At 42.0% G+C, this 27,038-nt stretch overlaps 1 protein-coding gene across 4 annotated transcripts in view; it reads right to left on the reverse strand.

Moving 5' to 3' along the window:
- Window positions 1–1,616: 1,616 nt before the first annotated feature.
- LOC127413318 (glycerophosphocholine cholinephosphodiesterase ENPP6-like) overlaps window positions 1,617–27,038 on the reverse strand; it is a 71,265-nt gene continuing 45,843 nt past the window's right edge. For 3 of the 4 annotated variants that reach the window (XM_051650355.1, XM_051650352.1, XM_051650354.1), the window contains 7 exons: window positions 21,670–21,849; window positions 21,158–21,269; window positions 19,054–19,195; window positions 18,750–18,929; window positions 12,120–12,257; window positions 8,798–8,921; window positions 1,617–2,143 (listed from right to left, as the gene is read on the reverse strand). In XM_051650355.1, the coding sequence (XP_051506315.1) occupies window positions 1,944–2,143; window positions 8,798–8,921; window positions 12,120–12,257; window positions 18,750–18,929; window positions 19,054–19,195; window positions 21,158–21,269; window positions 21,670–21,826 (1,053 nt within the window). In that variant the 5' untranslated portion in view covers window positions 21,827–21,849 and the 3' untranslated portion in view covers window positions 1,617–1,943. Of the gene's footprint in view, window positions 2,144–8,797; window positions 8,922–12,119; window positions 12,258–18,749; window positions 18,930–19,053; window positions 19,196–21,157; window positions 21,270–21,669; window positions 21,850–22,537; window positions 22,865–27,038 lie in introns of those variants that run through there. The other variant, XM_051650353.1, reaches the window with a different exon arrangement.

Here is a 27,038-nt window from a genome sequence, read left to right on the forward strand (position 1 = left end):
TCAAGATTACGATCAAAAAACACGTTTAAAATCAGCAGTAAAATCTGAATAGTATCATAAACTGAGCTGCTTTACCTCAGAATAAATATCGAGCTAATATTACCAGAAACAGAACTCATAATTATATTTTGTAAAATGTCAAAATAATTATTACTGATGAGACCACATTATATTACAACTTCCAAAAATAAAAAATAAAAAAATAAAAAATAAATAAATAAAAAAGATATATACTGAGATATATAGATAAATAAAGGAGCACAGAGAATAATGTAGAATAATTTAGAACTGGAGGTGCACAGCCAAACCGGCAAGTGGCGCTACAACTCATTTAATTGCCTGCAAACTTAGCATTAAGAGCACAGAAATAGAATAAGCGTACCACTGTAAATAAAAATATAAATACAGTTTAACACAGAGTAAGTCAACCTGTACTCAGTGAATCAATGAATGATGTAACTACATAAATAGAAGAAAAAATGAGTCTTACTTGATTGTCCAAGAGGAAATATGAGGAAAAGTTTATTTTATTGAGAGGGGTAAAAAATAGTACAAGCCCTGTACTAAAGAAAGGTAGGCTACTATGGTTATAGAAATTATAACAATAAGAAAATAACACATGTAATGCCTTACATTCAAAACCTTAGAGACCTTGGCAAAGAGGCAATAGGCTACTAGTGAAACAATTTCATTTTACAGTATCAGAAAATTAAATACATGTTTTCTGTTACTAAAACCAACACAGACATATTAACTATGTGTACACAGACCAGAAATAAAACAATAGATAGCAATTAATAAACAAATGAATAACATGTAGAAAATTGTAGAATAAAAGGTCATATCTTTCTAAAACCACCTGCCTAATATTGTGTAGATCCCCAACGTGCCGCCAAACAGCACCAACCCGCATCTCAGAATAGCATTCTGAGATGATATTCTTCTTACCACAATTGTACAGAGCAGTTATCTGAGTTACCGTAGACTTTGTCAGTTCAAACCAGTCTGGCCATTCTCTGTTGTTCTCTCGTCAACAAGGCATTTCCATCCACAGAACTGCCGCTCATTGGATGTTTTTTTGTTTTTGGCACCATTCGGAGTAAATTCTAGAGTCTGTTGTGTGTGAAAATCCCAGGAGATCAGCAGTTACAGAAATACTCAAACCAGCCCATCTGGCACTAACAATCATGCCACGGTCCAAATCACATTTTTTCCCCATTCTGATGGTTGATTTTAACATTAAATGAAGCTCCTGACCCGTATATGCATGATTTTATGCACTCCACTTCTGCCACACAATTGGCTGATTAGATAATTGCATGGTTGATTGTTGGTGCCAGATAGGCTTGTTTGAGTATTTCTGTAACTGCCGATCTCCTGGGATTTTCACACACAACAGACTCTAGAATTTACTCCGAATGGTGCTAAAAACAAAAAAACATCCAGTAAGCAGCAGTTCTGTGGACAGAAATGCCTTGTTGATGTGAGAGGTCAACAGAGAATGGCCAGACTGGTTCAAACTGACAAAGTCTACGGTAACTCAGATAACCGCTCTGTACAATTGTGTTGAGAAGAATATAATCTCAGAATGCTATTCTGAGATGCGGGTTGGTGCTGTTTTTGCGGCAAGAGGGGGACCTGCACAATATTAGACAGGTGGTTTTAATGTTGTGGCTGATCGGTGTATATCTTAGTATATGTGCAAGTTGGTTCATCCAATGCCAACACAATCATTTCTTCTATTGCATTAGCATTAAGAGACATTTACAATTTGAAAATAAAGGCAGTGCAGCAAAAAGCATATGAAAAGAAAGTTTTCTATGTATCTGATGCCATGGCACGCACTAACACTCTATAACATGTTTCATTTATTCTCTTTTGTAATCTTCTCTTCAGTCTGATATGGTCAGTGCTTCAATGTGAAAATACAGTCATGGAAAGTTCTAGAGCAGCACAGACAGTGCCAGCAGCATTAGTGTCAGCATCCAGCTGTAGATCAGGGCAGCCACCGAGCTCTTCAGCATACACTCCACTCGAGACCACGAGCCATTGTTGGGCAAAGGTTCAATCCCCAGCGTCCTGCACAAAACATTATACACATCCACTGCTCGAATGGGACCAGCACGGTAGTTCGTCTTGAAGTCTGGAGAGAAAATAAAATTACACACACTGTAAAAAATGTCTCTTAGATATACAGTAAAATACTGGCAGCAATTTCCCCAGCAATTTACCGCAAATAAACAGCACGCATAATATAAAGCTAAAATGAAGATTTTTACTGTATTCATCACTGGCAGATACTGTTTTTCAAATTATATACAGCACAATTCTGTCAGCAGCATTGTACATTATGTTACTGGCAGCAGGTTCACCAGTAATTACGTTTTTTAGAACTCTAGCTATACTGATACAGCTGCACACTTTATTTGATAATACAACTCATAACTGTATTTCAGTACAGTAATCTCTTGTATATTTACATATTAACTGTAATAGTGTGATGTTCACAGTACTATGTTGTCACTTAAGTTCCCAGAAGGCACTGCGGCATTAAGAAATTAAGTGGATTGTTTACTGGCTTATTAGTTATTTATTATTTACTGGTTTATTTTGCTTTTGTTTTTGTTGAAGTCTTATGCTATGTTCAGACTGCAGGCAAATCGGATTTTTTTCGACGGAGGAGACTGGTAAATATTGTGATGTTCTGTGCTGCAGTCACCGATTTTTTTATGTCATCGTTGTGTGTCGCATTAAGAGTGATGCAAAAGACCATTTGAAATCCGATTTGAGCAGCCAGAGCATCCGGACTGAGACGCATCTGTCAAAATCAGATTTAAATCGCATTTGAAACCACCTCCCAATGTGGTTTGGATCAGATTCATGAAAATCAGATTTCATGTGGTTTTTTGCTGTCCAGTCTATCAAAATTCATCTGGATACAATCTGGATACAATGCAAAAAATCTGATTTTTAGTGGCAGTCTGAACATAGCCTTAGTTACTTGTATTTTAATGTTCAGATTTGACTTTTTTATGGAAAAGTATTTTTGTTGATTGTCACCACTGTTGAGTTTTGTGTGCTGAGTGATGATAATATCTGTGTGTGTCTTGTTGGCAATCCATACTATGTAAGTTCACCAGAAACAAGAATCGCTCAGTTTGCTGACATCACATTGCTGAAATATAATTCACTGTTTCTAATAACATGATTTATGTATAATGCATTCACTATTGCCACACATAGTGGCATTTCCAAGTTAAGGTCAGACTGTAAGTCTGATCATAAGTTTAGTCTTCTAAGTAGCACAGTGCACCAACTTGTACTTTACTAAATCACAATTGCACTGACTGGAAGAACCTAATATAATAATAAAGAAGGTCCAAGGTGCCAGCTCAAGAGATCACTAATCACCATAATGGTGATTTCAAACAAAACAACTATTGACAAAGCAACAACACTAAAAAAAAACTAAGACTTCTATTAATTCTGAATAAAAACTTTTGTACATGTCCCCATAAAGCCCCAATGCATTGCCTAAGCACATATATTTATTATTCCAGCTCAAAGGCTTATGGGTAATTCACCATTGTATCCCACAATGTAGTGCTATACTGTTATTTTACAGTGTACAGTATTTTATATATATAAATATACTGTTAAATTTTAGCAACATTTTACATTGAATAGGCAAAGCAAGGCAAGTTTATTTATATAGCAAATACACAATGGCAATTCAAAGTGCTTTACGTATAAAGTTTTAAAGAAAATAAAAGATGAAATAAGAATAAAAAGTAATAAAATACATTTGAAAATGAATAAGAAAAAGAATATTACATTTTTATCACTATCCATAACTGTTGTTAACATTCCCTGATTAAACAGAGGATAACCAAAAATTGTTGATACACTCTGTAACACATCAGTGAAAAGGAGGAGGCGAGAACTGGCTTGATAATATAAATAATAGTTTAATTATAAACCAAACTAATATGCTCAGTTTTTGTGGTATGGGTGAGAATCCTGGCAGTGGCATTCTGAATGAGCTGCAGGTGTCTAATGGGCATTTTGGTAAGGCCGGTGAGGAGTCCATTGCAGTAGTCTACCCTGCTGGTCATGAATGCATGAATAAGTTTCTCTAAGTCTTGACTGATACAAAACATCTAATTCTGGCTTTATTTTTTTGATGATAGTAGGCTGATTTTATTGCTTTGATGTGACTACTGAACTAAGGTCTGACTCCAAAATGACACCAAAATTTCTTGATTTTTTGTCTTTAAGCACTTGGAGTCAAGGTATGTATTCCCCTTTGGAATTTCACCTTTGTTGCCAAATACAATGACCTCTGTCTTGTTAATTGGTTAACTGAAGGACGTTTTGGCACATCCGACTGTTAATTTCATCAATTCACTAGCACAGAGAGTCTATAGGGCTGTAGTCATTTGGCGATAGGGCTAGATAGATCTGGGTATCGTCTGCATAGCTACGGTATGCAATTTGTTTCTTTTTCATAATTTGGCCAAGTGGAAGCATATACAGGTTGAACAGGAGCGGTGCAAGAATTGAGCCTTGTGGGACTCCACATGTCATGGATGTCCACTCAGATTCATAGTTCCCTATGTTCACATAGTAAACCCTACCTTCTAGATATGACCTGAACCATCTGAGGACCATCCCAGAGAGCCCCACCCAGTTTTCCAACCTGTCTAGGAGAATGTTGTGGTCAACAGTGTCAAAAGCAGCACTGGGATCTAATAATACCAGCACTGATATTTTGCCTGAATCAGTATTTAGCCGAATATCATAAAGGATCTTTATGAGCGCTGTCTCTGTGCTATGATGCGGTTGGAAACCAGACTGGAAATTGTCCAAGTAGCCATTCAAGTTTGAGAATTTCTTCAGCTGATTGAAAACAAACTTTTCAATGATTATGCCTATGAAAGAAAGATTTGAAATTGGTCTGTAGTTGTTCAATATTGAGTTATCTAGATCGTTCTTTTTAAGAAGCGGCTTGACAGCTGCAGTTTTCAGGGAATTCGGAAATGTGCCTGAAAGGAGTGATGCATTTACTATTTCTAACAGATCTTTTTCCAGACAGTTCAACACATTTTTGAAAAATGTTGTGGGGAGTGTGTCAAGACAGCAGGTTGAAGTTTTAAGATGCTGTACTATTTCTACCAGGGTTTTGCTATCAATTTCCTCAAAATCAGACATGGTGACTAATTTCTGAAGTTTTTGTGGTGGGTGCTGTCTGACCTCAGTGCAACATGAGGATGAGTTGATCGGCATTCTAATATCATTTATCTTCTTCATGAAAAAAGATGCAAACTCATTGTGTTGGGGGGGTTTGTTAGTCTCTCTACAGTTTATATTGCTGTTTATAATGTTTGAGAAGAAGGTCTGCCTAGCTGTGCCTAATTCCAAATTGAAGCATGAAGGCTGTCTTTATAGATATTATAATGGACTTCAAGTTGTCTTTTCCGCCACATTCGTTCTACTTTCCTGCATTTTCTTTTCATGTTTTTCACAGCTGTTGTGTTTCTCCAAGGTGCTTTACGCCTGCCATTGATCGACCTTTACAGGAGCAATGCCATCTATGGCATTTTTTACTTTTGAGTTAAAGATATCGATGAGATCATCAACATAGTCTGCGGATATACTCGGTTTCAAAGATATAACCTTGATAAATTGCACACTAGTGTTCTCATTTATGTACCTCTTTTTAACCTCAGTGGCAGGAGAAATCAATATTATTTCAGAGAAAATACAGAAATGGTCATATAGTGCAACACCCTTAATAATAGTGGACAAAATGTTTAAACCCTTGCTAATGAGCAGATCAAGAGTGTGTCCGTGATTGTGTGTGGGTCCATCTACATGTTGAGTCAGATCAAAAGTGTTTAAAATGTTTTGAATTCTTTGGCAGTGTTGTGTTCAGGATTATCTATAAGAATGTTGAAGTCCCCAGCAATAACAAAACAGTCAAATTCAGAGGAAGTTGTTGATAACATTTCTGTAAAATCATCAACAAAACCAGGAGAGTATTTTGGAGGTCTATAAATAATTATAAATAGAATGCGTGGAGCACCTTTTATTACAATACTTAGATATTCAAAGGTCAAGTAATCACAAAGTGACACTTGCTTGCATTGAAAGACATCTTTAAATATTGCTCTCCAAACAGCTCTGCAGACACTCATGAAAGTAAATTTTGGAGGGGCTGATTCATTGAGGACTGTTGCACTGCAGCTGTAATCTAACCATCTCATTTAGAAACATAAGTCCAGGTTGTTTGTGGTGATGAGGTCATTGACTAGAAATGACTTGTTCTTTAGTGAGCAGATGTTTAAACAGTGGCAGTTCTAGCTTGTATGGTGCCCTGGGCAAAACCCGCTTCAACACGCCCTCAAACTTGTTGGGGGGGTCTGTGTGGGTGTCTCATGCCACCATCCACAAGATGCCGCCCTGTGCAATGGCACGTCGCCCATGCCTAAATCTGTTACTGTGTTTAAAATAGCTAACTTGACATTATCTGTTTTTGGCCCCACAGTAATGTTGGATTGACGTCTAATATGCAACAGATTAGATTGGTTTGCCATTCGTATTGAGAAAGCCTTAGTCTTCCTATCACTTAACAGATATTGAAAAAGCTACCAGCACAGCGGGTTCCCGCTTGTTCTGTAAATATTTGTGAGTGTTGCTGCTACCATAGCGGGGACCCGATACACATCAGTTTGTTGTTTGTTGTTCACCGAAAGCAGAAGAAGGACGAGATGTACCCTTGCATTGTGGCCAGAGAGCTCTCTCAGAGGGAGGGTGAGCTGGGCCTGCAGGCTATGGTGTTAGAGGGGCCCGCCGTTTTTTGACTGGTATCTGGGGGCTCGCAACAATGGAGTGGGAAAGCTTTCTTCCAGCATACACTAGTTTCTCCATTTTCTCAGAGATGCCCAGAAGTGGGGATGCTGATAAGAGGGAGAAGGTGTGTGGTGACAGAGACTGTGGCTCTGGTGTTTCTGGAGGCTGATGTATGTTGCTGTTATCTTGGCTCCATTGGCTTTTTTCCAAGAAATTGTCCTTGGGTCCTGTATCTTGGAGCAGTTTTAAGTCATCACAGTCTGACTGTAGCATGCTCTGTGTGTGGGACTCAGCCCCATGTTGTTGTGTCTTCGCTGTGTTATTGAGAGATTTGTCGATCAAATGTCCATCCAGGTGCTGGAGTGCGATCCTGTGGTCATCCAGACACTGCGGTGGCATTTGTGTGCCATCCAGGTTGAGTGGATTTGTGCATGTTGCAGACAGATGTAGGATGGAGAAGTAGATATCGTCCTTTAGCACTTTTGCACCAAATTTGTTTTGGTGAAGGCCATCTGATTTAAACTGTTCTCTTTGACTCCAGAAAAGATTGAAATTATCAATGTAGTTCAGTCCTCTCATGTTGCAGATTTTGTGCAGCCAAGTGTTTAGACTTAGCAACTGAGAAAACATATTTGTTACTCGGGCTGGGAGTGGTCCACTGATGAATGACTGGGCACAAATGGTGCTATGGTGCAGATGCGGAGCAGGTTTCTTTCCAAGTGAATTGGGGTGCGAAAGAGGAGCGGACTTTCTCATCTGGCTGCTGCAAAATTTCTGGCACTGCCAGAACTTCGTCGGAGGCTAAAGATCATCGCAAAGGCTATTAATCGGCGCTCTGTGAACATGTCACACTGAACGTTGTAAGATTGATGATTTTTCCCAACGTCGACAGAAATCCTTAAGGATTCCCGAAATTTGTCTCAGACGGCAGAATCGTGGCCAAAATTGTACAGTGTGCACCGGGCTTTAGACAAGTGAAGGCTCGTGTGTAATGAACAGGAACAGAGAAGAGTGGAAGGAACATCATGAACAATAACCATGTGCCAAATATTTGATATACCATTTATTTTGTATTTTGGTTTTTTTTAATATATGGTTCAAAATGTCACTAGCTTTCACTAAGATGGTATAATGATTTTTAATGTTTATTTTCCCACAATACATTGCTATTTACAGAAAAACTAGTCACTTCACAGTGAGCCTCCTCTTGATCTCCCAGAATGCAAAATGTTTGACCGCAAACAATTGTATTTAAGAATTACAGTTGACTGCTGTAGAAATTTGGCTGTAAATTTTGTACATTTTTGCAGTGCAGAAAGATCCCTCAACACCAAAATTAACATTTCATAATTAGCACCTTTCTTTTCAGTGCTGTGAGTACAGCATACTTTGTATATTTTGTAGAGATTCATCTTTGTTTTGGACAATATAATTGTCAAGCTTAAAATGCTAAGTGCACTTGAGAATAAATGGTTGTTAAGTAAACTGTTGAGTAATTCATGCAAACAATACATTCATTAGGTTATTGTACATATGAATGTTGTTTCCTGTTGAGAAGAAAGAAATCAAAAAGTCTCTAGAAACAGCTGAATTCCACCTGCGTCAGAGTTCTGTAAGGTTATTGTGAAAATGACCCACTTACTACATTATCCCTCTAACTACTTGCCAAAGTTATTTAAGAAAATGGACATTAAATTCTGATTTGAGTTGAAATTATTTCATTAGCTTATGCGTGATTCGAGAAGTAGGAAAGATGACTCGCAATATCACTTAATCCCTGGATGTGCAGTCATTATTCAGAAATATTAGACCGCTGATCAGAATTGAGTATTCCAGAGAGAAGTGTAATAAATATATACTGTATAATAATATAATTAATTTATAACTATGTAACTAATCTATTGTACATTGTAAACAGAGTATGGAGGGATCTGTTCAACTTTACCTGGTCCTTGTGCCAGAAAAAATCCCCTCATGTCCATAAACTCATTATCGTAACCATGCCAACCATGCTGCCAGCCCTCTGCCTCTTCTGTGCCATTTTTCCAAAAGGGTAGTTTGGCTTTATTCTGTAAACAAAGGCAGAAGTGCAGGAGTTAGTGATTATCCAGTAATGTTGGAATTACGATTTATTGCTGTATTGTCCTTTTCTCAGCCTGAGGGTCTGTGTGTTTTTGTAGTAACCCTGATGACGCACCAGTGAGATACTCTGTTATATCAGGCAAGCACACTAAGCAAAAGCTGTTGTTTTTGGGTAAAATGGGGCTATTATATGAAGACTGAATCATGACTCTACTGAGTTGCTTTAGATCAATTCCTGTCAGTGGTTTTATGGTGAATAGCAACCTATTAAATGGGCAATGGATGTGTGGAAGATGTGGAAAATCCCATGTTCCATGTTGGGACCAACCATAGACATCAGTGATGGTCAGATATATCAAATTTGTAAGCGATAATGACAATGTACATTCAGCCGGTTATTATCGCAAAATAAACCCAGACCCCTGAAGGGGTTTATTTTGTGACAACAACCAACTGACTGTGCATTATCTCGCTTATTACATTGCTACTAACCAAATAAATAAATGGATATAAGGGTTGCATGGTGCCAAGCAAGGGTCGGACGTGTAAACAGCGGGCTCTGCACACTTTGCTAGTTTTTAATACTTTTTGTGTCATAAACCGGTGAGATTTGATACACCCTGTTCTATAACTGTTCTATGAAGACAATATGTCAAAGAATTCAAAATCATCGGGCTCTGGAGACATTAAAAGACACTTACATGCTCAAGCCCATACCCCTGACAGGGCCGCACATTCAGCGGTGGGAGAGATTCAGCGTCAACTGTCGAGCATGTCGGCAGTGCTGGCGAAGGTCATTGCTGACTTGGAGGATCTTGCTGTAATACGTTGATCGATCACTGCCATGGAGACGAAATTCTCTGAGTTGGTTACAAGAGTGTCGGATGTTGAGAAACGGCTCGATTATCTGGAGTCATCGGAGAGGGAATTAGCTGCTAACCCGCTAGTGACCAAGACAGACTTGGAGCACATTTGGTAAAAGTTAGAAGACATTGAGAATAATAACCGGCGAAACAACATCTGAATTGTTGGAATTCCTGAGAACGAAGAAGGCCGAGATATGGTGACATTCCTAAACTAGCTCTTGCGAGTCTGCTCGACATAACAGGCCATAAGCTGGAAATCGAGTGAGCTCACAGAGTTCCGGCTTGGAGATCCACTGAGGGAGACAGGCCCCGATCAATTCTGGCCAAATTTATGAGATCATCCGATAAAGACCTTGTGTTATGTGAGGCGAGGAGCAAAGGAAGGCTTTCTTGGAAGAACCACAACATTTTCTTGTTCCCAGACTTTGCGAAATCGACAAGAGAGAAGAAACGTGATCGATTCAAGGAATGCATGAAACTCTTACATTAACGGAAGGTCACGTTTGCATTGATGTGCCCAGCCAAATTGAGAATAGATACTAAGGATGGCCACAAAATATTTACATGCCCACAGCAAGCCATGTCCTTCATAAAGTCAATGGAATGAGTAAGTCATTGTGTGATGCTCTCGATGCAGCCGAGTGTACCTGACACACTGAACATTCACTTGACTGTCCGAGGAATCTGAGCGCCTTCTTTGTTTCTTTTTGTGTTGGCTCCGCCTAGTGGCTGGAGTTTGTTTTGTGGAATTACACTCCTTCGGGACAGTTTGTGGATGTATCTGCACGTTCTTTGTGCTTATGTCTCCTGTTGGATGGAGTTTGTTTTGTGGAATATTTCTTGCAAATCATTAGAGTGATTAGGGCATGTGTTACACTCATGTAACAGCCAAATGGGCCGGCTTACTGAACATTGGTTTGGCTACCCGAGGAAATAGATTATTTTCTGTTGTGTAATTCTGTCTCACAAAATTTTTATAGAAACACCGGACTTGAGCAATCCGATGGCGAAGTTGTCACAGGGGCTCTCATAGGCGTACATGGACTGTTTGAGTTTAGAGGGATGGACGCTGGCCATTGGCGCTATCGTGCGGAGTTCTTTTTTCCACGTTTGGGGGAGTTTGGGGTTTGTTTGTTGCTCTAATGCTGGAATGTGGTCTTTATAATTTTGTTTTTGACACACAATCAATTTTTTCTAATATGTCAATACATCAGATGTTAATATGAGAGGATTGGGCAAAGGCTGATTTTAGCTAATATTTACACACCTAATGCTGATGATCAGGGCTTTTTTGTAGATCTTGAAGGGATGTTGCAAGCCGCTTGCACCCCTCATGATATAATATTGGGAGGAGACTTTAATCTTTTGATCAGTCCTTGATCATTGTGAAGCAAAAGTGTGTAAGCCCCTTAGAGCAACAGTGACGCTTCACAGGATGTGTAAATATCTTGGTCTTACAGAGATTTGGAGACTTTTGACCCCATCTGGTAGGGACTATACATTTTTTTCATCAGTCCATAAGATTTATTCTAGAATAGATTTATATATATATATATATATATATATATATATATATATATATATATATATATATATATATATTATATAAGTCCCTCATTTCATCTGTTGTTGATTGTTCAATTGGAAACATCTTAGTCTCAGATCACACCCTGGTGAGTTTAGAGGTGTTGCCACATACGGAGAAAAAGATATCATATAGTTGGTGCTTTAATGTATCCCTTTTGCAAAATCCTGAATTCCAACAAATGCTAAAGGCTGAAATCAATGTCTATATGGAGACCAACTGGACCTCAGTATCCTCTGTGGGCGTGGCTTGGAAGGCACTTAAGGCGGTTCTTAGGGGTTGGATCATACAGTATGCCTCATTCACCAAAAAATCCAAAGCACGAGAACTCTTGGAGTTGGAAGGGAATAGTAAAAGTGCCGAGGCAGAGCTGAAGCGCAGAATGTCGTCTGATGGCCTCAGAGAACTGACCCGACTGAAATACAGATATGATACTATATTGTCACGGAAGGTGGAGTTTTGGCTATTCAGGGCAAGACAGTTTTTGAGTCAGGGGACAAATCAGGGAAGCTTTTGGCTAGATATGCTATACGCTATGCAGTGCGTCTTGCCTAAAAGTGCCTTTTAGCCATGACTTTATTCAGAATATAGCAAGGTACCTTCTTATTCTACTGTAAATAAGAAAAGTAATAGCATTCATATGTAGTTCAAGATTTGGTTTAGTTGCTATGATCCTAAAACAACTCCTAAAACACACATGAAGACATTCTGGAAAGATTCTGAAGAGACTATACCTCAGTGATAAACCATCCGGGCTCTGCGACAAGTGTTAGTGTCGAGACAAACCTCCCGTTCTTATAGTGGTAGCGGTCTGGGATCTCTTGCCTCTTGTAAATATTCATGTTGTCCGCTGTGCTCAGGTTTCGATAGATCTGAATTACACATTCACATATAAACAGAATTAGAATATTCACATACATATAAGCAGTCAGTTTTAGCCACTGTGATGTTATTTTTTGCCTGTGTAGAGATTGCACAATTATGCATGGTTGAAGCTAATATTAGCATTAGCATGTCTGCTGAATTTGCAAAGAGAGATTGAGGACAGGTATAATTACTGTCATGAATTGGATGAAATCACAATGTCACAGTTTTGTGAAAGTTGTATAATTGCTTGAAAACATAGTTTTCACCCCAAATCTTTTTTTTTTTTTTTTTTTTTTTTAATTTTTATTTTGCATTGTGACATTTTCATGACAATTAAACTATTTACTTATTACTGTAATGTGCAAGGGCATTTTATTTTTTATGTATTTTTATGTTTTTAATGTAATCTCATCATTCCAAATGCAGGTGATTCTCATTGGATTTTCATTACTGTTAAATTGTAATTCCCTATCTGTCGCTCACTCGACGTTGTGTCGATGTAGTGACACTAGGGGTCACTCTTGGGAGCCCGAAACACCTCTGGTCTTTAAAAAGGCTAATGAAAATTGGCGAGTGGTATTTGCATACCACTCCCCCGGACATACAAGTATAAAAGGAGCCTATGGTGCCGCCACGGTGAAGGGCGAGAACACCGCTACCTTGCGCGCGGAGATTGCTACCCTCCTACGGAAGGATGTGATAGAGCCTGTCCCTCCAGCCGAGATGATGAAGGGGTTTTACAGCCCCTACTTCATTGTACCGAAAAAAGGTGGTGGGTTGAGGCCAATCTTGGACCTGCGAGTACTGAACCGGGATTTACACAGACTCCCATTCAAGATGCTGATGCAAAAACACATTCTAGCAAGCATCCGGCATCAAGATTGGTTCACGGCGGTAGACCTGAAGGACGTGTACTTCCACGTCTCGATTCTACCTCGACACAGACCCTTCCTGCGGTTTGCATTCGAGGGTCAGACGTATCAGTACAAGGTCCTCTCTTTTGGCCTGTCCTTCTACCCTCACATCTTCACGAAGGCTGCAGAAACAGCCCTTGCCCCGCAAAGGGAAGTGGGCATTCACATCCTCAACTATCTCGACGATTGGCTAATCCTAGCTCACTCTCAGGACGTGTTGTGTGCACACAGGGACCTGGTGCTCTTGCACCTCAGCTGACTAGGGCTTTGGGTCAACTGGGAAAAGAGCAAGCTCCTCCCGGTTCAGAGCATCTCTTTTCTCGGCTTGGAGTTGGACTCAGTCTCATTGACAGCGCGTCTCACAAGCGAGCGTGCACAGCACTTCAGCACTGGCTTCAGACTCGAGTCCTGAGATGGGCATGGCGCCGCGGGACATCGCATGGCCATCACGCCGATCTGTCACTGCCTCTTCAGCCCTTGGACTGATCTCACGTTTCTGCGGGCAGGTGTTCCCCTAGAGCATGTCTCCAGGCACATCATGGTTATGACAGACACCTCCAAAACGGGCTGGGCGCTGTATGCAACGGGCACACAGCCGCCGGCTCCTGGTTGGGCCTGCGGCTACGTTGACACATCAACTGCCTCGAGTTGATGGCAATTCTGCTCACCCTGCGGAGGTTTCGGCCGTTGATCCAGGGCAAGCATGTGTTAGTTTGGACAGACAACATGGCAACGGTAGCATATGTGCGGTAGCACATGGCAACGGTAGAATATGTCAACCGTCAAGGTGGTCTGCGCTCCCGCTGTATGTCAAAGAGTATACTCCTCGCCTGCCGTCTCCTCCTCTGGAGTCAGCAGCACCTCAAGTCGCTGCGAGCCACTCACATCCCGGGCGACCTCAACACTGCAGCAGACGCGCTGTCACGGCAGATTACCCTCAGGGGAGAGTGGAGACTCCACCCTCAGGTGGTCCAGCTGATTTGGAGTCGATTCGGGCAGGCAAAGGTAGACCTGTTTGCCTCCCAAGAATCCTCCCACTGCCCGCTCTGGTACACCCTGACCGAGGCACCTCTCGGTATAGACGCGCTGGCACACAGCTGGCAACCCTGGACTTCGCAAATATGCATTTCCCCCAGTGAGCCTACTTGCACAGACCCTGTGCAAGTTCAGGGAGGACGAGGAGCAGGTTGTCCTGGTAGCACCCTACTTGCCAATCCAGACATGGCTCTCAGACCTCACGCTCCTCGTGACAGCCCCCCCCCCCCCGGCGAATTCCCCTGAGGAAGGGCCTTCTTTCTCAGGGACGGGGCACTATCTGGCACCCGCGACCAGACCTCTGGAATCTTCATGTCTGGCCCCTGGACAGGATGTGGAAGACTTAAGCGACCTACCACCCGCGGTGGTAGACACGATCACTCAGGCTAGGGCCCCCTCTACGAGGCGCCTGTATGCCTTTAAGTGGTGTCTGTTCGCTAAGTGGTGTTCTTCCCGACGCGAAGACCCCCAGAGATGCGCAGTCTGATCGGTGCTTTCCTTCCTGCAGGAGAGGTTGGAAGGGCGGCTGTACCCCCCCACCTTGAAGGTGTATGTAGCCGCTATAGCGGCACACCACGACACAGTGGATGGTAAGTCCTTAGGAAAGAACGACCTGATCATCAGGTTCCTGAGAGGCACCAAGAGGTTGAGTTCCTTCAGACCGCGCCTCGTTCCCTCATGGGACATCTCTGTAGTTCTTCAGGGTCTACGGAGAGCCCCCTTTGAAACCTTGCAGTCAGCTGAGCTTAAGGCACTCTCTTTGAAGACTGCCCTCCTGACCGCACTCACTTCCATCAAGAGGGCAGGAGACCTGAAAGCGTTCTCTATCAGCGAAACATGCCTGGAGTCCGGTCCGGGCTACTCTCACGTGATCCTGAGACCCTGACCTGGCTATGTGCCCAAGGTTCTCACGACCCCTTTTAGGGACCAGGTGGTGAACCTGCAAGCGCAGCCCCAGGAGGAGGCAGACCCAGCCCTGACATTGCTGTGTCCGGTGCGCATTTTACGCATCTATTTGGATTGCACAGAGAGCTTTAGAGTCTCTGAGCAGCTCTTTGTCTGCTTTGGTGGACAGTGGAAAGGAAGCGCTGTCTCCAAGCAGAGGATCGCCCACTGGCTCATTGGCGCCATAACAATGGCATATCACGCCCAGGATGTGCCGCCCCCGGCAGGGCTACGAGCCCATTCTACCAGGGGTGTAGCGGCCTCCTGGGCGTTGACCAGTGGCGCCTCTCTAACAGACATTTGCAGAGCAGCAGGCTGGGCAACACCCAATACCTTTGTGAGGTTCTACAGTCTCCGGGTGGAACCGGTTTCGTCCCGTGTAGTGGCACGCTCAAGCAGGTAAGTCCGGGACAGCTGGCCGGGTGTATCGCTTGCGCATAGCGCCTTTCACCTCCCCTGAGCTGAAGACGTGCACTGTTGACTCCCAGTAGTGTTCACAAACTGTGTTCCAAGGATGATTTCCTCCGAGCCCTGTGGCAGACGAGTTCACGGAGAAACTCGCTGCCGGCTCAGTACATGTGCTAACTAAGCCCTGTACTGGGGTAGGTGCTCCGCATGTGGTGGTTCCCCATAGGTAAGCCCATGCGACGTACTGTATATCTTCTGCTAATTCGTTTCCCTGTTGGTAAACTACGTCTTCCTTGGGCAGAGGCCCCTCTGCCCCAGTCACCATGTTTGTAGAAAATCCTCCCCCATAGGGTAGGACCTACTGTGGGACTTCTCCACATGGCATACTTCCGACAAAGTTCGGCAAGACCATGTGACGTACACTATATTGCCAAAAGTATTCGCTCACCCATCCAAATAATTGAATTCAGGTGTTCCAATCACTTCCATGGCCACAGGTGTATAAAATGAAGCACCTAGGCATGCAGACTGCTTCTACAAACATTTGTGGAAGAATGGGCCGCTCTCAGGAGCTCAGTGAATTCCAGCGTGGTAATGTGATAGGATGCCACCTGTGCAACAAGTCCAGTCATGAAATTTCCTCGCTACTAAATATTCCACAGTCAACTGTCAGTGGTATTATAACAAAGTGGAAGCGATTGGGAATGACAGCAACTCAGCCACGAAGTGGTAGGCCATGTAAAATGACAGAGCGGGGTCAGCGGATGCTGAGGTGCATAGTGCGCAGAGGTCGGCAACTTTCTGCAGAGTCAATCGCTACAGACCTCCAAAGTTCATGTCGCCTTCAGATTAGCTCAAGAACAGTGTGTAGAGAGCTTCATGGAATGGGTTTCCATGGCCGAGCAGCTGCATCCAAGCCATACATCACAAAGTGCAATGCAAAGCGTCGGATGCAGTGGTGTAAAGCATGCCGCCACTGGACTCTAGAGCAGTGGAGAAGCGTTCTCTGGAGTGACGAATCAAGCTTCTCCATCTGGCAATCTGATGGACGAGTCTGGGTTTGATGCGTCTAAAGGCAGATGAATACTTTTGGCAATATAGTGTATTTCCACTCAAAATACCCCCCCTTTCTGGGCGGGGTGTGGTCTCCACGGTGTCTTCCCCTTGGGAGGGACACCCCCCCGACGTAGACCTGGTGGCCCCAGTCAGTTAATTCCTTTTTTTGGGGGGGGGAGAGAAAAAAAAAAAAGAGGATAAGAGGCCACGACTGGGCTAGCCTGTCTCTATCTTTTGGGCAGTCGACTTGTCCCCAAAGGGCCGTTCGACACTCATAACAGCATTGGGGGAGGTTACGTGTCAGCCTGGTGCACTGGCTATGAGGCACACAGTGGTCTGCCCGTCACACACCGCCGGTTCACGTAACACAGTTCAGCCAGTTGCGGCATTTCGTATAGGGACCCCTAGTGTCACTACATCGACACAACGTCGAGTGAGTGACAGATAGGGAACGTCCTGGTTACTTGCATAACCTACGTTCCCTGATGGAGGGAACAAGACGTTGTGTCTCTCCTGCCACAATGCTGAACTACCCACTGAAATGGCCGGGACCTTGTCTCGGCTCCTCAGCACAAAACCTGAATGAGTGGTTGCATACCAGCTCCTTTTATACCCATTGTCCGGGGGAGTGGTATGCAAATACCACTCGCCCATTTTTATTGGCCTTTTATCAAAGACCAGAGGTGTCTCATGCTCCCAAGAGTGACCCCTAGTGTCACTACATCGACACAACGTCTCGTTCCCTCCATCAGGGAACGGAGGTTACGCAAGTAACCAGGACGTTTCTCTGTATTACTGTAGAACAATGATTTTATTTCTTTATTTAAATGACCATACATTTAAGCATAAAACAAATATTAACATTATATATAAATAGGTCATTGACAACAAAGGTTGTCTGAGGTGATAAAAATGAGAAATCTTTTTAAAACACAGATGTTAAGTTCATAGAAATGTAAACTTTATGTCTAATGTGGTTATATTAATTATTTAAAAACACTTATAGCATTTAATATTTTTTAATATAATAATAGATTTAATGACCCATCAAGTAAAAGATATTAAAATACTTTCCTTGCGCCTTGAATACAGGAAAGTGTACACAACTTAATCATTCATTTAAAAAAAATGTTTTAAACATTTTTAAGGTCAAAAATGATTATAATTATATTTTTCAGTCAAGAATATCAAGAAGTTTTCTCAGGTTTACTCCATATGAGATTAACTAAATGTGCCTTTTATAAAAATGTTTTTAGGGTATAAAGGGGTCCTCTCTGTTTAATATGTTGTTGTTGTTGCTTTTGGTCACATGACAACAAAATGGCAATATTTAAAAATAATAATAATATTAATAAAAGATTATTCTGGGGGCCTGGGTAGCTCAGTGAGTAAAGATGCTGACTACCACCCCTGGAGTCGCGAGTTCGAATCCAGGGCATGCTGAGTGACTCCAGCCGGGTCTCCTAAGCAACCAAATTGGCCCGGTTGCTAGGCAGGATAGAGTCACATGGGGTAACCTCCTCGTGGTTGCCCAATGTGGTTCGCTCTCGGTGGGGCGCGTGGTGAGCTGTGCATGGAAGCCGTGGAGAATAGTGCAAAGCCTCCACACATGCTATGTCTCCGCGGTAACGTGCTCAACAAGCCACGTGATAAGATGCATGGATTGATGGTCTCAGACGTGGAGGTAACTGAGATTCGTCATCCGCCACCCAGATTGAGGCGAGTCACTACACTACCACAAGGACTTAGAGCACATTGGAAACTGGGCATTCCAAATTGGGGAGAAAAAGGGGAAAATAAAAAAAATGAAAAAATAAAAGATTATTCTGCACTTGCCAATGCCTTTTTTTTTATAATAATTTTAGCTTTTAATTCGATTTCTTTTTTTTTTTTTTACTGTCTCCTGTCTATTACACCACATGACATTTTTTACTTTAATTCTCAGAAAAAATATCAAAATTACTATAAGTTCATCATAGAAGAGGTGTATTCAAGTAATTGTTTTGCGTGAATTGCATTTTTGATGTATATGTGAATAAATTCAGACCAAAAAAAAAAAAGAAATCACATCATTGACCCAAATACTGTACAAATTAAAAAATATGAAATGGAAAGAGTACAGTGATGGGTTCAGCTCACCTCCTCAAACTTGTCCTGTTTGGGCCACAGACTGACCACTGGCCCTCTGTCCATCATCTTGATGATGTTGGACATGTCAATGTATTTGTCTAGTTCAATGACTTTCTCCATCCACTTGAGCTCAGTCATACCATGATCAGAGAACAGGATTACATTTATCTCATCTCTCATATTCTTCTCCTGAACAAAACAAATGTGTTTTAGACGGCCAAGACAGAATCAAGAACCCTGACATGTTTGAATCAATGGAACCAATGTTTTCTTTCTTTCTTTCTTTCTTTCAATCTCTTGTGAAGAAACAAACCTTGATTTTGCGGTTGAGGGTTTGGAAAGCCTCGTCCAGTGTGCGTACGGCACGCTGTATTTGTATAGATTGAGGCCCATAATGATGTCCTTCCACATCTATCTTCTCATAATAAATTGCAGCCATGTCTGCTTTATTGCTCCTTATAAAACATATAACACCAGAGACTTTATACATTGAAAAACAAACACTCTAAAATATCCTCACAAAAGTGTCCCTATGATGCATGTGCGATATATGACACTTTGACCAAGAATGATCTCTGAACTGAATAAACGCGAACTTTCTTACAGTAATAACTTTCTTGGTCTTATTGTGCAAGATACATCTTTCATCAAAACATAATAACAAGCACCACCTCTGGAACAACTTTCCTTTTCTACTGATGTCACCAGGCCACATAGGCTGTTGGATAAAATTAACCAATAGCTATTCAGGCATTGTTTTTGCAAACTCAGATTCAGGTCTGGCTCCTTTCTATTATTTTCATGATACTATTAATTCCTGATGGATAAAACCAAATTCTGCCCAATATTTTTGTCCAGGATCCAGCCTGATCTCATGCAAATGATGTGTGTATGGCGACGTCTTTGCACAAGGATATTTCGTGGTTCCTTACGCGTATCGCAGCAGTTCCAAGGTGAAATATCCACTGAGTGGCCCTAAAAGTGAGTTAAATGTTCTCCCGAACAGATGAGGTTTTAAAGGTTAATGCTCTATTGAGTTTTAAATAAACAAAACCAACCTCCCTACCCTAAACCTGACCGATAGTGTATTTTCTATTTTATATAGAAAATATAAAGTCTGTATGGCCCATTTTTATATTTTCATTAAAGTGCGAAAGACTAGACTACAAACAAGTAATTTTATTGTCTTTCCTTGTCATGCCAAATATAATTAATTTCACAAAATTGGAACAGAAATGTATTTGTTTATTTTTAATGCTCGTAACATGCTAATTAATAAAGCTAAATTTAGAAGGAAAAAACTTAATGGTCTAAAGGTGCCCTGGAACCACGTTAACTTATGTGGCGCCTCATTTTTACTCACATGCGGGGAAAAGAGGCAACGCGAGCAGAGCGGGACAGGGCATAAATGAAGTGTGTTCGGTGCAAGAGAAAGATATTCAATAATACAGCGCAGAAAGATCAGATCTTGTGTACACAGCACTGTTGCTTTGTCGCACAGCTCAATAGAGACGATGAGAGGGCGCAACCGTCGTCATGATACCATCTTGTGGTCCGGATGGAATCAATCTGGGGTCCGCAGTGACTGGCGTAGCCTAATCGTTAGCAAGGCAGCTAACGTTAGCAATTTCATACATTGTGAGAAAGCCGAACTGCTTGTGTTTTTAGCGATGCGCACCTGATCGTCTAGATGTATACAGGCTATATATCGAAAATGACTCAAAAGCTTATCATCGATATCGTGGATTTTTTTATCGCAATAAATATCAAGATCGTTTTAGCCCAGCCCTAGTTGGGAATATCATGTATTACTCAGGAATACATCACATTACGGAGATAAAATGGGTTACCAATGCCGTTTCATGTTGACTTTAATCATTAACAGAATAACTAACAAGACAGAGAGACAAATGGAGGGTTATCAAAAAAACATTATGGCAGAAAAATAAGAAAGATATGTTTGAGGTGGCCTGGGTAGCTCAGCAAGTATTGATTCTGACTACCACCCCCTGGAGTCACGAGTTCGAATCCAGGGCGTGCTGAGTGACTCCAGCCAGGTCTCCTAAGCAATCAAATTGGCCCGGTTGTTAGGGAGGGTAGAGTCACATGGGGTAACCTCTTCATGGTCGCTCCGAAGATGCCGCGGAGAATAGCGTGAAGCCTCCACACGTGCTACATCTCCGTGGTAACGCACTCAACAAGCCACGTGATAAGATGTGTGGATTGACGGTCTCAGACGCGGAGGCAACTGAGATTCATCCTCCACCACCTGGATTGAGGTGAGTCAGTACACCACCACGAGGACTTAGAGCACATTGGGAATTGGGCATTCCAAATTGGGGAGAAAAGGGGAGAAAAAAAAAAAAAGAAGATATGTTTGCATAATGGTTTGCTGAGGAGGTTTGTGTTTATCGTACTTTAACATATTGAGAGCGCTCTCCAAGGAGTCAGTCAGGTTCTTCTCTGAAGGATTGTAGACATATTCCTCACAGAATGTAGGTCTCACCCCAAGAATTGACACTTCACAACCTGAACGAACAGAACAAACACAATTTACAGCATGTGACTTGGGTTTATATGCATTTGTAATAGATCAGTAATGCTTTTGAAAGCCTAAAAACTTTCAGTGGAGGGAATTGTAACATCAATCACAAACATGCTTGAGTGATGATACTTATGCATCTTCCAAATGTATAAATGTAAATGTAATATATATGTATAATTATTTTACATTTTGTGGGGTACAATGGTTTTATTACAAATACCATAGTTTAACCATGGTTACTGTAGTAAAATCATGGCTAATTTTTGTAAGGGATGGATGGCTCTATATTTAACTTTCTTGAAAATAATTTTTAAGAGTTTCAAGCCCTACTTTGTAACCTATTTATGGAAAGCACCATACCATAAACTCATGACATCCACTCACCAGGCCAGAAGTACATGTAGACTCTTTTTCCTGTTTTCTGCATGGTCACCCACAGCGGCTCTGAGCCATTCCACCACATATTCAGACTGCTGTCTGGGTTCGTTCCGATCAGGAATTCCTTCATGGAGTCCTTGTCCCACATGTAATTCCCAGTCATCTGGTGCACCTCACAGTAGCGTCCTGCAACATGAGGAGTGGAAAATTACTTCATGTGTATTTAAAGCAGGGATGATTTTAATCAACACTCAACACAGGTTCACATAATCTGTGTTTACAGACCATTTGGTTAAAAAGATTCATTCATTCCTAAAGAGTCATTCCATTACAAACACTCTTTACTCCTTATCAAACTTAAAGACACTATGAACTGGCTTGAAGAGTGCAGTTTTCTTTCCTGTGGAAATGATTCACTGATTCACTAGAGCGCCTGTACAGCCTTAAAGGGAATTTAGCTTCTTATTTGAAGTGAAATATTTTGAAGTGAAATATTTAGCTGTTTATCACTATATTTCCATCCAGTTATATATAATATATTTTGGTGACTTAAAAAAAAAGCATCATAATTTAACACAAAGCATCATGGATAACTCCAACACAACTGTAAACACAACTACAACCCATTTTAATTACCAACAATAACTATTTACACTCCTCATAACCCCTTATACCTTGCCCGGGCCTACATATTTAAATATTCAGGTGCAAATGCCTATGGCCCCTCCCCCAAAACACAGCTCAGCTGAAACAACTAAGTTTTTTCTAACTTTGTTCAAAACACAGAGAATACATTTAAAAACAACATATTATATTTGAGTAAAATTTAAAACATAATTGTAATTAATAAAAAGAGCAAAATTGTATTACATACACAGCAAAATCTCCGGTGTTAAATTAACACTCCTTGGTGTCTCCATGAGTCCACTCTACAAGAGTGTTAAAAACTAACACTGAGCAGTGTTGAATCTACTCTGTGTTGTGTTGAATGTTGAACCGGCCAAACAGTTCATGAGATCAAGTAGATACACTCTCTGAGTGATGATTGATCATTAGTGATGACACCTGCTGAACAAGCAGAGTAAGAGAGGAACAACAAGAACAGAAAAACAAGAGAACAAACCAACAGACACCCCAGCAACTAGGTACTAACCCTAAACCTAACCCTAACCCTAACCTTAACCCATATTAAGTACATGCAGTTACCTAATACTACTCAGTACTTTCTTGGTATGTACACATACTGTAAAATAAAGTGCAACCCAATTTACAAAGGGCCAAATTCATTCTTTTTCAGTGTAGAAACTCTTGTGTTTGGTACTGAACTAGTCTGGATCATATGATTTTTGTACTGCCTGTACAGCTACCTGTGCTAAAGTCTAAAAATAAATCTCTTCACCAATCAAACGCTTCTCTGTTTACATGTAACACATTAAGACCATGTGGTGTAAAATCACAGCATCAGTGTGACCATGTCGAAACTAAACTAATGCCAACAGTGCTTTATTTTGAGCCTGTATTCTGGTTTCAACGTTTGCAAAACTGACAACTAAAGCCTGCTGTGTGTTTGAGCGAGCAGAGGACTGTCATTTATGGCATGTGTTGCCTGTTATTTGGATGGATCATTTGTAAATATACTTTGCCACGTAACTCATCCCACACTGACTGTGCCATGGACATGAATGACACCTCAAATTATGCATTTTTGAGGAGAGGTGCACTAATACTTTTTGAATCAATCCAGGGCCTGAAATTTGGTGTGAGAATGTGGGTATTGAGGACAAATTTAATAATTCCAGTGGAAATGGTACAAGGCGCTGCTCATTAGCCAAACGCAGGCTTCTGGTGGGAACACAGCTTTGCAGAAATGATTTTAGGTACGTGCATCAACCGGCAGCCAGTGAAGAGAGACAAAGAGTGGTGTAACATGCACTCTCTTTGGTTCATTAAAGACCAGACATTAAAGACCATCATTTGCAGGGTCATAATTGTGCATGCGAATAACATTACAGTAGTCCAGTCTAGTTATGACAAGTGACTGAACAAGAAGTAGTGTGGCATGTTCAGAGAGGAGGGGTCTTATTTTCCTGATATTGTAGAGTGTAAATCTACATGTTCTTGCTACATGAAATAGCAAAAGTACTTTGTGTAAAATGCTACCAGAACTACTTAGCTGCAGGGTAAAGAGAGAAAAGCTTAAACACCTGTTGCATCTCTGATCTCCACCTCTCTAGAGCAAGGGTACTCAACCCATAGCTCACGGGACACTTTTAGAAACTGCTCAATGACCAGAGGCCAGAGAATATAATGACCAGGTAAAACCTAGTAGTATACTTCACATATTTGGTCACTTTATCGCCTCGCTTTCATCATAATTGCTGGTCAGAGACTTTCATTTTCTAGAACAATGTAGTCAGTGTTAAATTGTATATATGTCTTACTTAAACAAATGCATAAATTAAAATTTGTGGCTGTAGTTCATCACTCCTTTGTATTAAAGGCATAATTGTGGTCTCTTTTAAAAAAGGACACTTGGGCTGAGTCACGTGATGCCATGCGAGGTTCGGACATGTGAACGGCAAGCTCAGTGCACTTTGCTAGTTTTGATACTTTTAATGATATAAACCGGTGAGATTTGATACACCCTGATCCATAACTGTTCTAGGAAGACAACATGTCAAAGAATTCAAAATCCCCAGGCTCTGGAGACACTTATGTGCTCAAGCTGACACTCCTCCGGAGGCCTCGTACCAGGGAGTCAATTTGGCCAGAGAGGTGAAAGAGATTTGGTGTGAATTGCTGATCGTGTCGGCAATACTGACGAAGGTCATTGCTGACTTGGAGGATCTTGCTGCAATACGACGATCGATCACTGCCATGGAGACGAAATTCACTGATGTGGTTATCAAGAAATAGATCGATTATCTGGAGTGATCGGAGAGGGAATTAGCTGCTAATCCACTAGCGACCAAAGTAGACTTGGAGCGTGTCTGGGAAAAGTTGGAGGATATGTAAAATCATAGTCGGCGGAACAACGTCCGAATTGTTGGAATTCCTGAGTGAGCAGAGGGTCAGAATATGGTGGAATTTCTGGACGGGCTCTTTCTGAGTCTGCTTGACATAACAGGCCATAAGCTGGAAATCAAGTGAGCTCACAGAGTTCTGGCTCGGCGATCCGTTGAGGAAGACAGGCCCTGATAAATTCTGGCCAAATTTATGAGATCATTCGATAAAGATCTTGTTACGCGAGGCGAGGAGTAAAGGAAGGCTTTCTTGGAAGAACCACAAAATGTTCTTGTCCCAGACTTTGCGAATTCGATAAGAGAGAAACGTGATTGATTCAAAGAATGCAAGAAACTCTTACATCAATGGAAGTTCGCTTTTGCAATTATGTTCCCGGCCAAATTGAGAACAGATGCTTAGGATGGCCGCAAAGTATTTACATGTCTGCAACAAGCATTGTCCTTCATAAAGTCAATGGACTGAGTAAGTCATTGTGTGATTCTTACATTGCAGCCAAGTGGGACTGACTCACTGAACATTCACTTGACCGTCTGAGGAAACTGGGTGCCTTTTTTTGTTGTTTTTGTGCTGGTACCGCCTAGCAGCTGGAGTTGTTTTGTGTAGTAACACTCCTCCGGGATAGTTTTGTGGATGAATCTGCACGTTGTTTTGCTTAAGCCTCCTATTGGTTGGAGTTTATTTTATGGAGTATTTCTTTCAGGACATTGGAGTGATTGGGTCATCGGTTGAACTCAGGTAACAGTCGAATGGACTGGCTCACTGAACATTCGTTTGACTGCCCGAGGAAACTGAATGGCCTTTTTTTTGTGCTGTTTTGCCTTGCAGCTGAAGCTTGTTTTGTGGAGGAACACAACTTAAGGACAGTTATGTGGATGAATCTACACGTTCTTTGTGTTTATCCCACCTACTGGCTGGAATTTGTTTAATAGATATTTTCTGTTATGTAATTCTGTAGTTGTCACGGGGACTCTCGTTGTCACATATTCCCTGTTTTTGTGTTGACTTTTATGTTGAAATTCTTGTTTAGTTTCTGTTTCCTGTTAGTTTGTAGTCCTTTTGAAGTTTCATTTTATGATTGGTTTTCCCCTGATTGTTTCCACAGGTGTTCATCGTTCTCTTGTATTTAAGCCCTTGTTTTCCCCTGGTTTCTTTGTCAGTCTTCACATGTGTTGTCTTGTTCTGTGCTTGGTTTCCCGTGTTTTTGTTTCATTCTATTCTGAGTTACTTTGCTTATTTTTGGTTTCCATTAAAAGCTGCATTTAGATCCTCATTCCACGTCTGCCTCGTTACAGAAAGACTGAACATCCGAAATGGATCTAGCAGCATGCTTTGTCCAGTTGAGCCGAGCAAACTTACCAATTAGAGAATACTCTCGTCTGTTTAGCACCGTTGCCACATACACGGGATTTACCGATTCCCACTTGAAGTCCTTATATCACATCGGTCTCCTAGCTCACAAGTGGAGGGAATTGCCGGAGACCGGTGATTACATGCGGGAGGAATATGTGGAGTTAATTTTAGAGACATTCGCTTCAGAGGAACCTCCTCTCTCAACCCCGGTTCCGGTTTCCAAGTCTTCCACACCTCAGCCTGTTCCATGTCATGTCACAGCAATGCCTCAGCCTGCTCCATACCATGTCTCAGCCAAACCTCAGCCTGGTCCACACCATGCCACAGCTACGCCTGAGTCTGCTCCATGCTATGACACCACCAAGTTTAAGTCTACTCCACACCATACCACAACCCAGACTCCCACGGCCCTTGTTTCCAAGTTAAATTATCCACCACTTATGTCGGTGCGTAGGGTCATGAAGACCCTTCCTCACAGCTTGTCAGTACTCATGCCTGCCACGGCCAACGAGCCAACGCCCACGCCTGCCACAGCCAACTAGCTAGAAGCCTCATCCATCCCAGAGCCTGCGTTGCCAGCCTCGTCCATTCAAGAGCCAGCGTTGCCAGCCTCGTCCATCCCAGAGCCAGCGTTGTCAACTTTAGCCATTCAGAGGAGGAGAAGAAGAAGAAAAGTTTCTGTTCCCAAGTCTCTTCCCATGTACATGACCACGGAGGTCGTTCCCGAGTCTCTGCCCATGCCCACGACCACAGAGGTCGTTCCTGAGTCTCCGCCCATGTTCACGACCACAGAGGTCGTTCCCGAGTCTCCGCTCATGTCCACGACCACAGAAGTCGTTCCTGAGTCTCCGCCCATGTCCACGACCACAGGAGTCGTTCCTGAGTCTCCGCCCATGTTCACGACCACAGAGGTCATTCCCGAGTCTCTGCCCATGCCCACGGCTACAGAGGTCGTTCTCGAGTCTCTGCTCATGCCCAAGACCACAGAAGTCGTTCCTGAG

Source organism: Myxocyprinus asiaticus, chromosome 22 (genome assembly GCF_019703515.2).
Source record: "Myxocyprinus asiaticus isolate MX2 ecotype Aquarium Trade chromosome 22, UBuf_Myxa_2, whole genome shotgun sequence".
In the NCBI taxonomy this organism is placed as follows: Eukaryota; Metazoa; Chordata; class Actinopteri; order Cypriniformes; family Catostomidae; genus Myxocyprinus; species Myxocyprinus asiaticus.